The sequence below is a fragment of the Notolepis coatsorum genome (genome assembly GCF_963971535.1).
Source record: "Notolepis coatsorum genome assembly, chromosome: 14".
Lineage (NCBI taxonomy): Eukaryota > Metazoa > Chordata > Actinopteri > Aulopiformes > Paralepididae > Notolepis > Notolepis coatsorum.
Window position 1 is genome coordinate 45,036,547 of NC_140178.1, and position 14,021 is coordinate 45,050,567.

Here is a 14,021-nt window from a genome sequence, read left to right on the forward strand (position 1 = left end):
GGTGGGTGGGTGGGGGGCTGTACATTGGAGGAGGTTGGATAGGTTGGGTGGGTGGGTGGGGGGCTGTACATTGGAGGTGTGTGTGGGGGGGGGGGGGGGGTAGGGGGGCGGGGCACTGTACAGAATACTGACAACGCCATACTTCGTAATTTACTGTACAACTGGGGGCGGCTATGTGGCGTAGTGGGCAAGGCGCTCGCCACAAATGCAGAGACGCTGGGCTCGCCTGTTCGAGCCCAGCGCTCCACATTGCTTTCAGTTTAGCTGGTCGTTCATACTAATACACATTGGCCGTATTAGGGGGTGGGAAACTGATGGGTGGGGATCGGGCGTTGTGGACAGCGACTCCTACAGGTCGGTTGGTGCGCCTGCGGGCAGCGTGAGCCTCCCACGCGTTACTCCTCGCCACTGAGAGATCGAGCTGCGCAGGTGAAAAGATGCGACTGCTGTTACCTCAAGTACCGGAGGGGACTTGTGCTATGTATGACTTAGTCCACATTGCAGCCGGCTTGTGGGAGGCAGGAAACAGCGTTCGTGACAGGGGAGGGTTGAATTGGATGATACGAAATTGGGATGGGAGAAAATATAGACAAAATTTGGAGAAAAAGTGGATAAAAAAAAAATTTACTGTACAACTGGGTTAGGACATTTATAGGGGCCAGTTTCGAATTGCAGTCTCCCGTAGGTGTTCTTTGAGAGTGTTTTTGAAGGTGGGTAGTGATTCACATTCCTTAGAGCTTTGGGTAGGGCGTTCCACATTGATGTGGCATAATTGCGAAACGTGTTTAGTCCCTTGTTTGAGCCGAATCTGGGTTTAACATGATTTGTGGAGCTCCCTCTGGTGTTGTGATCGTGGTATTCACTGACCTTTGGAAAGTATTTTGACATGTACATGGGTACCTTGGTCGTGTAGTGTATCTTGTAGACCAGGCCCATTGCAAGTTGCTGTACTCTGTCGTCTACTCTAAGCCATCCTAGGTTGTCAAAGTGGGCAGGGGTGAGGTGGGTTCTAGGAGTCAGGTCAAGCAGTAGTCTGACTAGTTTGTTTTGAGATGTTTGTTTTTTAGTGCCTTTGAGGTGCTTTGGTACTATGAGGTGCAAGCATAGTCGTAGTACCCTTGAATGAGTGCTCCTGCCAGAGTCTTCAGGGTATTCTTGTTTACCAGAGAGGAGATCCGGTACAAGAATCTAGTTCGTTGGTTGACTTTTTTTATTACATTGGATGCCATTTTGTCACAGGAAAGATTAGCTCTAGGATGGAACCCAGGTAGGTAATTTCATCTTTCCTTGTGACAATATTGTCATCCACTGTAACTGAGAAGCCGTCGGTCTTGCTGAGTTTGTTATTTGAACCGAAGAGAATGGACTCTGTTTTGCCCATGTGTAATGATAGTTCCGAGCTGAGGGCTTTTTCAACCTGTAACTTGTTCTTGTCAGAGACCAGCAGGGCTGAGTCGTCCGCAAACAGGAACAAGTTGCAGTCACAAGCTGACGACATGTCATTTGCATAAATTAGGAATAGTAGCGGTCCTAGTATGCTTCCTTGTGGAACACCACAACTCACTGTGAGGGGGGGGGGGGGTAGGGTACCGTTTACCTCCACCATCTGTTCTCTCCCCTCCAGGTAGGATTGTATCCAGCTCACTGATAGACTATCAAAACCAATTGCTTTTAGCTTAGCATTTACCAATGTTACTACAGCAACGGTTTGCTCTAAACAATGAGACTGTCAGCTTAGTTGTGTGGGAATGTGTTGGTTAAAAGGGCTTCAAGAGGAGAGGAAGTGGTCAAATAAATACTGTAAATAAAAAAATAAACAACAATAATAATGTAATTTATTTCTAGTACAGCCAAAAGTATAGTTCCAGTAGTTAATTACCGTACACCTCAAGATGTAAAGTTTTTAATTAACTACTCAAATCACTATGCCAATTTTAATTTAGCTGAACTACTAGCAAGCTACTGCAAAATGCAGTTAAACTACTAGTTTAATTACATGTAGTGAATATACTCCCCAACATATTCAGTCTAACCTGTATTCAAGGAAACCAATAGAAAAAACATATTGCATTTCATTATTCTAAATACATCATTCGATGATTGCAATGCATCATTGCATTCAACAAAGCATTGAAATCAAAGTCGCAGATATTCAATAGTCATGGAAACACTAGTATTTTGTGGTTAAAGGAATACGCCGACATCGTGGGAAATGTGTGTATCGTCTTCTCCAGACTCTGACAAGAAGATATATACAAATTTCCTCTCCTCGCAAGCTAGCCTAGCTTTGCACAAATGAATGGAAGCAGATACGGACCACTAGCCTAGCTGTTGGCCAAAAACACCTCTCCCGGAGTTTTAAGCTAGGCTAGTGGTCCGTATGCACTTCCATTCATTTGTGCTAAGCTAGGCTAGCTTGTAGCCGGAGAGATTTCTACTGAACGCACAGAGAGGAAACTGGTATCTATCTTCTTGTCTGACTCTGGAGAAGACGGTAAACACATTTCCTATAATGTTGGCGTGTTCCTTTATGTATAAAAAAAATACAGTTGCTTGCTAACCTTTGGTGCCATTGACAGCCATGAGGACTGATTTCCCAATGAGGAGGCACACAGGCCCGCTGGCCCCCTCCCTCTGGCCCGTCAGGGGAGGAGCGGTCTGCGGGTAGGCTCTGAGGGCAGCCCCTCCGGCGGGCAGCGGGACAGGGCGGGCCTCATAATGCAGACCACATTGGATGGACATTACAGACTCCCTCATGAACTTCCTCCACAGCACCTGGCCACTGACTGCAGACAGGGCCACCACACTGTAGACTGGAACAAGCAAGTATGGGGGAGACGAGAGAGAGAGAGAGAGAGAGAGAGAGAGAGAGAGAGAGAGAGAGAGAGAGAGAGAGAGAGAGAGAGAGAGAGAGAGAGAGAGAGAGAGAGAGAGAGAGAGAGAGAGAGAGAGAGAGAGAGAGAGAGAGAGAGAGAGAGAGAGAGAGAGAGAGAGAGAGAGAGAGAGAGAGAGAGAGAGAGAGAGAGAGAGAGGATGTGGTTTCAAAAAGTGAGAAAAACAAGAGGAGAATTGGGTTGGGTGATACTACCAAATATCTAACTTTTTCACAGCAGACATTTTGACGTGTCATAGCACAACGTGGTCTCATCAGAAAACGCAAATAAAGTACTAATCGACCACAGGAGGAAAAAAGGTACATAATGTACGTTATGTTATAGCCATAAGTAATATATTTACGCATTGTATCAGCGGAAATCCCAAACAAACACTGCAACCAGGAGTTGAATCAACAATCATTGCAATCGCAGGCGAGTTCTCTCACCGCTATCTAACTATGATTATAGTTAGAGTTAAGGTTAGTTTTAACATTTGCTTAATGGTTATGGTTAAGACATAAAGTTAGGGTTAAGGTTAGGTTTCAAACCTCAGCAGGGGAACTTAAAGGTTTTCTGTTACATGTACACATGTTACATTTTCAATACAATACGTAAATATATTACTTATGGCTATAACATAACGTACCCTTTTTCCTGTGGTCGATTAGTACTTTATTTACATATTTTAAGCTACATCGGGCTGCATAGCAGAGTAAATACAGCTATAACTAGTAATAACATGAACGATGGGTCCGTTCCATTTAGATGCCAGTGCCAGTGAGCCATGCTAGTGAGCCAGCATACACATTACCAGGACCCTGGCACATCTAAATGGAATGGAACCATGATTAATGTTATTATAGTTACAGCCGTGTTTACGTTGCTATGACAGGTCAAAGTGAAAAAGGTCTACACAGGCTATCAGTAAACCAATAATTAATATCAGTTTAAAGGTACATTTCTGCCTCTGACTGCAACCTGCAGAAAACCAGGGAGATCCTTTAATATTTTAATTTAGAATTTAGTTTAATATTTAGAAATAACTATTTTAAATGTATAATCTGTAAGGCTGTCAAACAGTGACTTCTAGGCAAAAGAGCCCCGCTTGGTACTGACTACTGCGTGCTGTTTACTTTTTTGTTTTGGTCTGACATGTGGGTTGGAGTTGAGCAACACTGTGAATTTCGCCAGACCTCTCTCGGTAGAGCCTGAGGTGTGGCCATCAGTAGCAACTCTTCCCCTATACCCACTGAAATCCAACCCAAACATCAGACAAAAGCAAAAACTGTAAACAAAGCGTTAGTTGTAAACAAAGTACAATGTTGTCATATTTTGCCTAGAGGTCGCTGTTTGACCTTTAAATGCAATCTAAAATAATAAGATGAAAGGAGAGAGACGGACAGGGAGACAAAGGCAGGGGGATATGATTTAGGGTTAATTTAGCATGTTCCAAATAATTTATCTCAACAACCTAGTAGGATTAATGTTGCAATTTGCATACACCCTTATAGCTCACTATGCTGGAGCTGCTTGCGGGACAGAGACAGTGGCATCACATGGTACACAGGACAGGAGGCCACCACTCGCACACAAATACTACAGGAGGTGACCTAGTTTGAATGCACTAGGATTCTAGTTTAGTTTCCTGGCCTTACTCTTATTGTGTCATGTTGCAAAACTCTTGCAGTCTACTGTTCTAAAAAGTAAACAGTGAAGAGGAAGTTAGATAAAAACGTGAAAAACAGAAAGGACACTGAGAGAGATACCTGGGTGAGTGGGCAAAGCCTGCAAGTGTTGCTGTCCCCCACCTCCATATTGATTTTACTGGTGGAAATTAATTCAGATCAAAATTACATCTCATTGTACCTAGACGGGTTCCCTTCCAGCCACGAAATTGCAGGTGCAGGCAGAAAGAACTCACCTTGTGTCCGACCAAATAGCCAATCAGCCTGTCAGCCTTGCGCCAGCACGAAAATAGAGCCCTGATTGTTACTGACATTACTCTCTTCTCTTACGTTTCTCTCTTCACTGCTGATACAAATAATGGAAGGCTGATTGGTGTTGGGAATTCATTGATCAGCACTTTGAACTTCTGTATGAAAAGTGCTATACAAATAAAGTTTATTATATTATTATTATTATTATCATGATCGCGCTCTCTCTCTAAATAGATTCCATAGATACCTTTGTTGTTCCCCAGTGACATCTGGGTGTCGTTGGTCCGTTCAGTGACGCCGAGCAAGACATCTTCCACCGAGTCACCATCAACATCCCAGAGGGCCAGGGCCGGTGGGGTAACACCTAGACAGAGAAATCAGTTAGAGAGACAGTGGAGTAACACCTAGACAGAGAAATCAGTTAGAGAGACAGTGGAGTAACACCTAGAGAGAGAAATCAGTTAGAGAGACAGTGGAGTAACACCTAGAGAGAGACATCAGTTAGAGAGACAGTGAGTAACACCTAGAGAGAGAAATCAGTTAGAGAGACAGTGGAGTAACACCTAGAGAGAGAAATCAGTTAGAGAGAGACAGTGGAGTAACACCTAGAGAGAGAAATCAGTTAGAGAGACGAGAGACAGTGGAGTAACATCTAGACAGAGAAATCAGTTAGAGAGACAGTGGAGTAACACCTAGACAGAGACATCAGTTAGAGAGACAGTGGAGTAACACCTAGAGAGAGAAATCAGTTAGAGAGACAGTGGAGTAACATCTAGACAGAGACATCAGTTAGAGAGACAGTGGAGTAACATCTAGACAGAGACATCAGTTAGAGAGACAGTGAGTAACACCTAGAGAGAGAAATCAGTTAGAGAGACAGTGGAGTAACACCTAGAGGAGAGAAATCAGTTAGAGAGACAGTGGAGTAACACCTAGAGAGAGAAATCAGTTAGAGAGAGACAGTGGAGTAACACCTAGAGAGAGAAATCAGTTAGAGAGAGACAGTGGAGTAACACCTAGACAGAGAAATCAGTTAGAGAGACAGTGGAGTAACACCTAGACAGAGACATCAGTTAGAGAGACAGTGGAGTAACACCTAGACAGAGAAATCAGTTAGAGAGACAGTGGAGTAACACCTAGACAGAGACATCAGTTAGAGAGACAGTGGAGTAACACCTAGAGAGAGAAATCAGTTAGAGAGACAGTGGAGTAACACCTAGACAGAGACATCAGTTAGAGAGACAGTGGAGTAACACCTAGACAGAGACATCAGTTAGAGAGACAGTGAGTAACACCTAGACAGAGACATCAGTTAGAGAGACAGTGGAGTAACATCTAGACAGAGAAATCAGTTAGAGAGACAGTGGAGTAACACCTAGACAGAGAAATCAGTTAGAGAGACAGTGGAGTAACACCTAGACAGAGACATCAGTTAGAGAGACAGTGGAGTAACACCTAGACAGAGAAATCAGTTAGAGAGAGACAGTGGAGTAACACCTAGACAGAGAAATCAGTTAGAGAGAGACAGTGAGTAACACCTAGACAGAGAAATCAGTTAGAGAGAGACAGTGGAGTAACATCTAGACAGAGAAATCAGTTAGAGAGAGACAGTGGAGTAACACCTAGACAGAGAAATCAGTTAGAGAGAGACAGTGGAGTAACACCTAGACAGAGAAATCAGTTAGAGAGAGACAGTGGAGTAACACCTAGACAGAGAAATCAGTTAGAGAGAGACAGTGGAGTAACACCTAGACAGATCAATCAGTTAGAGAGACAGTGGAGTAACACCTAGACAGAGAAATCAGTTAGAGAGAGACAGTGGAGTAACATCTAGACAGAGAAATCAGTTAGAGAGAGACAGTGGAGTAACACCTAGACAGAGAAATCAGTTAGAGAGAGACAGTGGAGTAACACCTAGATAGATCAATCAGTTAGAGAGACAGTGGAGTAACACCTAGACAGAGAAATCAGTTAGAGAGACAGTGGAGTAACACCTAGACAGAGAAATCAGTTAGAGAGAGACAGTGGAGTAACACCTAGACAGAGAAATCAGTTAGAGAGACAGTGGAGTAACACCTAGACAGAGAAATCAGTTAGAGAGACAGTGGAGTAACATCTAGACAGAGAAATCAGTTAGAGAGAGACAGTGGAGTAACATCTCTAGACAGAGAAATCAGTTACAGTATATTCAGATACAGATACGGAAAGATAAATATTGTCTCGCAGTCGCAGTACTCGCATCAGTTGGACAGTTGGACACTAGTGAAACTGGCGTGAAGTCATGCTACTGCATTTGGTCTCAACAGTTTCTAAATATTTATATGAATATTTCAAAATATAACCCATTCCATATCTATAGGGTACATAGCATTCATCGCAGTCTGTTTCATATTCATTGTGAAAATATACCCACATTTGCTCCATCTCGCCTGGCAAATGTCTTGCTCAAGTTGAAACATTTTCAGCTTGAGTGAACAGAAGGTGTGTTCACCTTTGTTTGCGTCTTTCCCATTGACTTTGTGTACATTTGCGCCACCTCTAAATTCTGTTTAGTGTTTGAGCGTACTGTTAAGAAACACTGATATTGGACCCTGGGAAGATTTATGTTTCAAATGTATTCCATTACAGATTACTGATCACCCGCTCACAATTACAATTAGTAACATTAGATTACTCCAAGACAGTAACCTGATTAGATTGAATTACTTTAGGATTACTTTGCTCTTGGGTACGGACAATTTATTCCAATTGTCATTTGAAGAGTGTGATCATCATCATCTACAGTCATTGTTACGAAGGATCAGATTAAACCGAATATATATATTTATTGATTGATATATATTGCATAATATTTGTATATCGTTTGATATCCCTTGTATATTCCTTGTACATATACACGGAATATCGCTTTAGCCTAGTACAGACCATAATATTTCATTCTCCTATTGGACAGCGGTCCACCAGGCGCCATGGCCATACCTCCAAGGTCTGGTTCAAAGTCACCGCCGGGGACTTGCCTGGACATGAACGGTTCTGCGCAAGGATATGAGACAGGAATAAAGCTGGTACTAGTTTGTTCACCTAACGTATAAATACGGCGCAGGTGAATACAGAAGCACTTAGTCAGAAGTCTAGAGTTACCCAATAAGTTGAAGCCTCACCCACGATACAACGTGCGGTGAAGTATGGCCTGTTTGGCCCCAAATAGAGCATTGAGACCGCGTGCGAATTAATAACTGAAGTGTCAGAGTTTAACGCTGTACCGTCGAGTTCAACCGATTCTATTAAGTCAGTAATAGTCTATTTGTGTATAGTGTATCGTGCGGCTACCGTTCTACAGTGACCAGCATCACCAACGTTTCCTCGTACCAGCTAGAGTGCTTATCCAGGCTGGGCTGCTTTACCATGGCGCTTTCACCCGAGGGGCCCTAGACGAGGACCGTGTGGATTATGTACACTGGATAACCTACCGACGACTGCATAGCCCTTTTCGGCTGGATTATATTTGCTTTTGGTCCTGTAATTAATGGAGCGGAGAATCGCCGACACCCACAATTGTGTGGGATTTACCCTGTGAGGAGCCACGTCGAGTCCGCCTCTCAGAAGCCTGAGGCCGGCTAGCTTTCTTCCATGTGGAGCTGCATGCTACGGAGAACAGCTGTATTCGTCTGCGGATCAAGATCTTATTGCACCGTCTCCTGTACTTGGAGTCTCCTTATCATCGTTGACCCAGACTCTACTACCGACAAATCCTCTCCTCTTGCTGGCTTACGACCGGAGGGACCCTACCAGTATCTCCCGCTATATTACCAGAGTACCATAGATATAATTCCTAAGATTCAGGTTGTATTATTATCTCCTGCGTAATATGAGAATGGACATACGTTATTGATTTGCCTACGCACATTCCTTTGCCTTATAAGCGCATCCAAAGTAAAGTAAAGTATATTATGTACTATCATTACTGCTAATAAATACTTAAATCCAGTTTTGTGTGGAACCGAGTCATTGTGGGAAGTGTTCATCATTAGATACCTGTGTACTGTATGGCCAGTAGGAATGTACATAAGACGGTAGTGGTTTAATGATACCATACTTATCAATACAGTCAGGGAATTGTACCCCTCAGTTACAGTCATGATTAACATTATTTCAAGTACGGTAGTGTATACTAGTGACTAGGGCTAAATATTTTCGATACCGGTGCCGATAGATGGGATTCGATACCAATACAAAAACTGAGCTGAGTTGTGTGCTGTGTGAGCCAATGTGAGGCGTTGCTACTGATTTTGGATGATTTTGGATTGTGATTGAACGGAAGAAATGTTGTTATATATGTTATAAATGTTATATATCTTGGAACAAACATGCTTATTGGCTCACTGACACTCATGAGATTAACTACTTAGGTATCCAAATTTGGTATAGAATGACACAGTGACATTTTGATATCACAGCATTCTTCGATACTCGATAGTATTGAAGCAATTCGATCGATACCATTCGATACCCAGCCCTAATAGTGATGTTTGTGTAGATAATCTCATCATCAGAATGCCTTTTACCCTCTCAAACAATCCAACAAGTTCAAAAGTATCTGTAATCTGATTATTGTATTTTAACTGAGTACAGTTACCAAATTGTTGTCATTTCAGTACTGTAATTCAGTTACATGTCATGTGTTACTACCCAACCACTATTTACTACTACCCTACCCTGCAATAGCTTTAGCAAGACTTTAGCTGGAACAGAGCTGTATAATTAAAGTTGGCTAATTAAAGGACGAGTCAGCGATGTCAGGCCTCAGAGACACACGTTTAGCTCTATCTGAGTCAGCGTTATCGCTGATGCCTCTTTTTGGGACTGTTGTGTGTACTGTGTACTTAATGCTATTCTTATCCTGGGTTACTGTGCAGTTGTCCTGCCTACTATCACACAACAATCTGCCATAACGTTTGGTGCGTTGCCAGGCAACAGCTAGACTACAGTTGAGGTTGTATCTCATGGCGTGAGATAAACAGTTATCATACAACTTCTTTTCTGTCTGGAGGTCCCAGATATTGATGGCGGGACACCCTTGAATATCTCCGTCCACATGGTAAGCAAGGAAACAATAAAAGAAGGAAGGGTCATCACGTCAGAATACCAGCGTTCTACACTCTGCTTGGTGCCAGACTTTGGTGCCAGTTCTATTGAAGCCTGTATTCAAATTCTAAATTTACAAGCTATCTGAGGAAATATACAGTACATCAACAAATATATCAAACAATGCAACAAATTGCAGATGATTGTGACATCCGAGGTAATAACCTGTTTAAATGACAGGTCATAAACGAGGAGATGGCGATCCCATTCAACTCAATGTTGGGCGAACTAAAAGTTTCCACATTTGGCACCAATGTGCATTCACAAGCTACACAGTGACTTCTTTTATAGTTTCCTTGCTGGTAAGCGGAGCTAGGGGAGAGGAGATCCTTCAAAAGCTATCATTCATCCCATTGAAAGAGTTGGGTGACATCATGAGCCATCATACGGGTTGTTTGCTAATCGAGGGCTAGAACATGAAGATACGATTTTCTCGATATTCTCTCACCTCCTGCGTCCCCCAATGCTTTCTCCCACTGCGGCCGTTTGTCCAGCTCCCCCTTCTGGCAAGGTATAAGAAACGCACACAGCAGCACAAGCAGCATGGCACAGACCAGAGGCACGAGAAAAAATGCAGCTCGCATCGTGCTCCTCAACCTCGCCTTCTTCCTGTCCACGTCGGAACCCGAGGCCCCCATCCCGGGGCCCCCCGATGCTCCAGAACCCCCTCCGTCCTCCCCTCCTCTGCCCGTCCCTGTGTCCCTCTGGCTCCAGTACTGCATGCCTTTCATGTCTTCTCTGTCCTGTCTCGACTTGTTGGGGAGTCGCTCTCTCCACTCGTCCTCCTCCTCTTCCTCCTCTTCCTCCTCCTCTGCCTCATCTTGGCCTCCCACCAGTCTCCCGGATCTGTTGCCCCGCAGGTCGGAGGGGCCGGTGCCGAGGCAGTTGCCCCGTCCGAGGCCGTTTCGAGGATAGTTGAGCACCAGGTCGTCCTCCTCACTGTCGTCCTCGCTGTCAGCCTGTGTGAGGGGGTCATACTCACCCAACTCTGAGCCCTTCTTCCCTGGAGAAACAACAGAGACTCAGTCTTAATGACAAATGAACACTACTAAAGGTGGCCATTGATTGATTGAAGGAACATGCCAACATCATGGGAAATGCGCTTACCATCTTCTCCAGAGTCAGACAAGAACATAGTTAGATACCAATTTCCTCTGTGCATTCAGTAGAAAGCTATCCAGCTGCAAGCTAGCCTAGCATAACCTCTCCCGGAGTTTTAAGCTAGGCTAGTGGTCTGTATCCACTTCCATTCATTTGTGCTACACTAGGCTATAGCTTGCAGCCGGATAGCTTTACTGAACACACAGAGAGGAAAATAGTATCTTCTTATCTGACTCTGGAGATGTTGATGTGCCCCTTTAATAATCGGATATTATTGCTAAGAAGCAAGCATATTATCATACATGTACATGCACTAAGGTACCCATGTACATGTCAAAATACTTCCCAAAGGTCAGTGAATACCACGACCACAACACCAGAGGAAGCTCAACAAATCATGTTAAACCCAGATTCGGCTCAAACAAGGGACTAAACACATTTAGCAATTATGCCACATCAATGTGGAACGCCCTACCCAAAGCTGTAAAGGAATGTGAATCCCTACCCACATTCAAAACCGCTCTTAAAGAGCACCTACGGGAGGCTGCAATTCGAAACTGGCCACCGTAAATGTCCAAACGCCCCCACCCCCACCTAATAGACAGTCTCCTCCCCACCGTATGTATATATTCTCTCCCCACCGTATGTATATTTCTCTCCCACCCACCCACCACCTCCTAATGTACAGTCCCCTCCCCATCATATGTATATACTCTGTCAGGACCTATGGGTAACAGTACTGTATATTTGAATATCGTATATGTCACAAATGTAACAGTACTAAATACCTGTATGTCATGTAAGTCCCTATGCCATAAATGTCATGTATGTTGTGTATGTCATAAATGTCACTATGAATTGAAAATGGGGGACCCTGATGTAAACAAGACAAAAGTCTTTCTCTGGTCTGCATCCCCTTAACAATTGTGTGTATTGAGCCGTACTGTATTGTACCCATTCTGCAATCTGTTAAATAAAGTTTTCATTCATTCATTCATGTTATCAAATAGGCACCACTGTGTAACAACAGAACTGCTTTGCTTAATTCAAACAATACATACGTGATTACATTTAGTGTTGTCTTACACCCTAAATAAATGCTGTTATATGAATATTATCAGTTACTGTCCGTAAGACCACAAGTCACTATCTTTTACATTTTTGTATATATTCAGACAAATTCAACCACACCAACTGATTCCCATGAAATAGACTAATGCTTATTAAATTAAATTATACGTTATTGTCATTGCACAGGGTACAAGTACAGAGAACAATGAAATATTAGCATCTAACCAGTGTGCAAAGAGCAGTAAAGTGCATTGTAAAAGTGTATAACACGTGTATAGAACATAGACAATATGAAAAAGCTAAAGTATAGTATCAACAGTATTGATACTAACAGTATTAAACAGAGTGAGTAAATATACACAGTATAGATAGACAGTAAAATAAATATGAATACACTATGGATAATAAAACCAGTGTAGCCAATGGTTTAAATATGAGTAGATATGAAATATATGGAACATAATAAAATCTAGGGTATAAACAGGATGAACAGTGAGTATAAACACCAGATATAGACTCACAGACAGTGGTATTACATCTGAATACACTAGTGGTATAGTATGTAGAAGTGGGTGAATGTTTCCAAATTGTATTCTCTTAACTTAATTAAGACCACTCAAGAAAAAAAGGTCAACGTTTTTCTGGGTTCGTTTCATAATTCAAGCAATAGTTAAAGGGATTTTAGATCCTTACACACAGTCAGGAATAATCCGTCTAATTTTGGGCTTTCGGCTACAGCCATCAACTCGTAAAATGCGATTACGTGTTGAACCTACTGTAGTCATGACATACACCATGATGCTGTTTTGTTGTCTGGTGGAGCTGCTCTGTCTAGTTAGCATGTCATTCAAAATGAATAAAGCCTACACGAGTTTTTAGCATCGGTAGCCTAACACTATACCATTGTCCAAATGCATACAAATGTAGCTAGACAACAAATATAACGTTACATTAACATTATACACCCAATCATAAGCAAATACGAAAAACGACTGCTTCGAACAGGTCACCACCAAAGAGTGGGTCACGACTGATGATGCTGTCCTCCAGCTAACGTTAACGTCAGTGAGCCATTTAGTAAACAATCTGACAGTACAACTCATTTTCAAAATAAATACATATATACATCAATAAAATATCGGATAGTATGGGTCATCATTAATCTATATAAAATATGTATAGTGCATCTTACCGGGCAATTTTAGAGCACGGGACAGAGCTGCTGCCATTGCAGATAGCAGCTAACGTTAACGGTTCGCCCACAGACAGCAGAGGCAGCAGAGCAGATTATCAACAGAGCAGAGACACAGACCGCGGTGATTTCTGCCCTCAGGCCAATAGTATCTCTGGTATCCAGCTGCAGAGCCGCAGAGCGCTTTCCTGTGCCGTGTAGTGCCGCCAGTTTATAGTTTATTCCCAGCGGAAGAGTGCTGCCGAGTGCTTCCGCGTTTTCCCTGATTGGCTGCGACAAGCCCCGCGGCAGCGCGGCAGAGCGGAGGCCGCGGAGCGGGGCGGCAGAGCTTGCGGCATTATGTAGCCGTAATCCCCAATGTTTTTCATTCGATGCTTAGCTCAACTGGCAGCGCTGCCTTGCTGTGTATCCTGCGGTCCGTTGGTGCCAAGTTTGAATCCCTTCAATTTTTTTTCTTTTCTTTTTTTAACTTGCATATTTTCGCCGGTTAAGTTTAGGCATGTTAACTTTAAGCATTGTTTCGGAGTTGGTTATGGTTAAGGTTAGGCATTGTTTCGGAGTTGGTTAAGGTTAGAAGTAGGGATGCTCGATATTGGCTTTTTTACCGATACCGATATTCCGATATTGTCCAACTCTTAATTTCCGATACCGATATCAACCGATACCGATATATGCAGGGTTTCCCCGTCCAAAAAACTG

At 43.1% G+C, this 14,021-nt stretch overlaps 1 protein-coding gene across 1 annotated transcript in view; it reads right to left on the reverse strand.

The window, feature by feature from the left end:
- fam234b (family with sequence similarity 234 member B) overlaps positions 1-13,416 on the reverse strand; it is a 38,314-nt gene extending 24,898 nt beyond the window's left edge. Inside the window, exons 1-4 of the mRNA XM_084329342.1 lie at positions 13,323-13,416; positions 10,407-10,961; positions 5,061-5,177; positions 2,562-2,813 (exon numbers count right to left, since the gene is read on the reverse strand). Coding sequence (XP_084185468.1) covers positions 2,562-2,813; positions 5,061-5,177; positions 10,407-10,961; positions 13,323-13,359 — 961 coding nt within the window. The 5' untranslated portion in view covers positions 13,360-13,416. The remainder of the gene's footprint in view (positions 1-2,561; positions 2,814-5,060; positions 5,178-10,406; positions 10,962-13,322) is intronic.
- Positions 13,417-14,021: the final 605 nt, after the last annotated feature.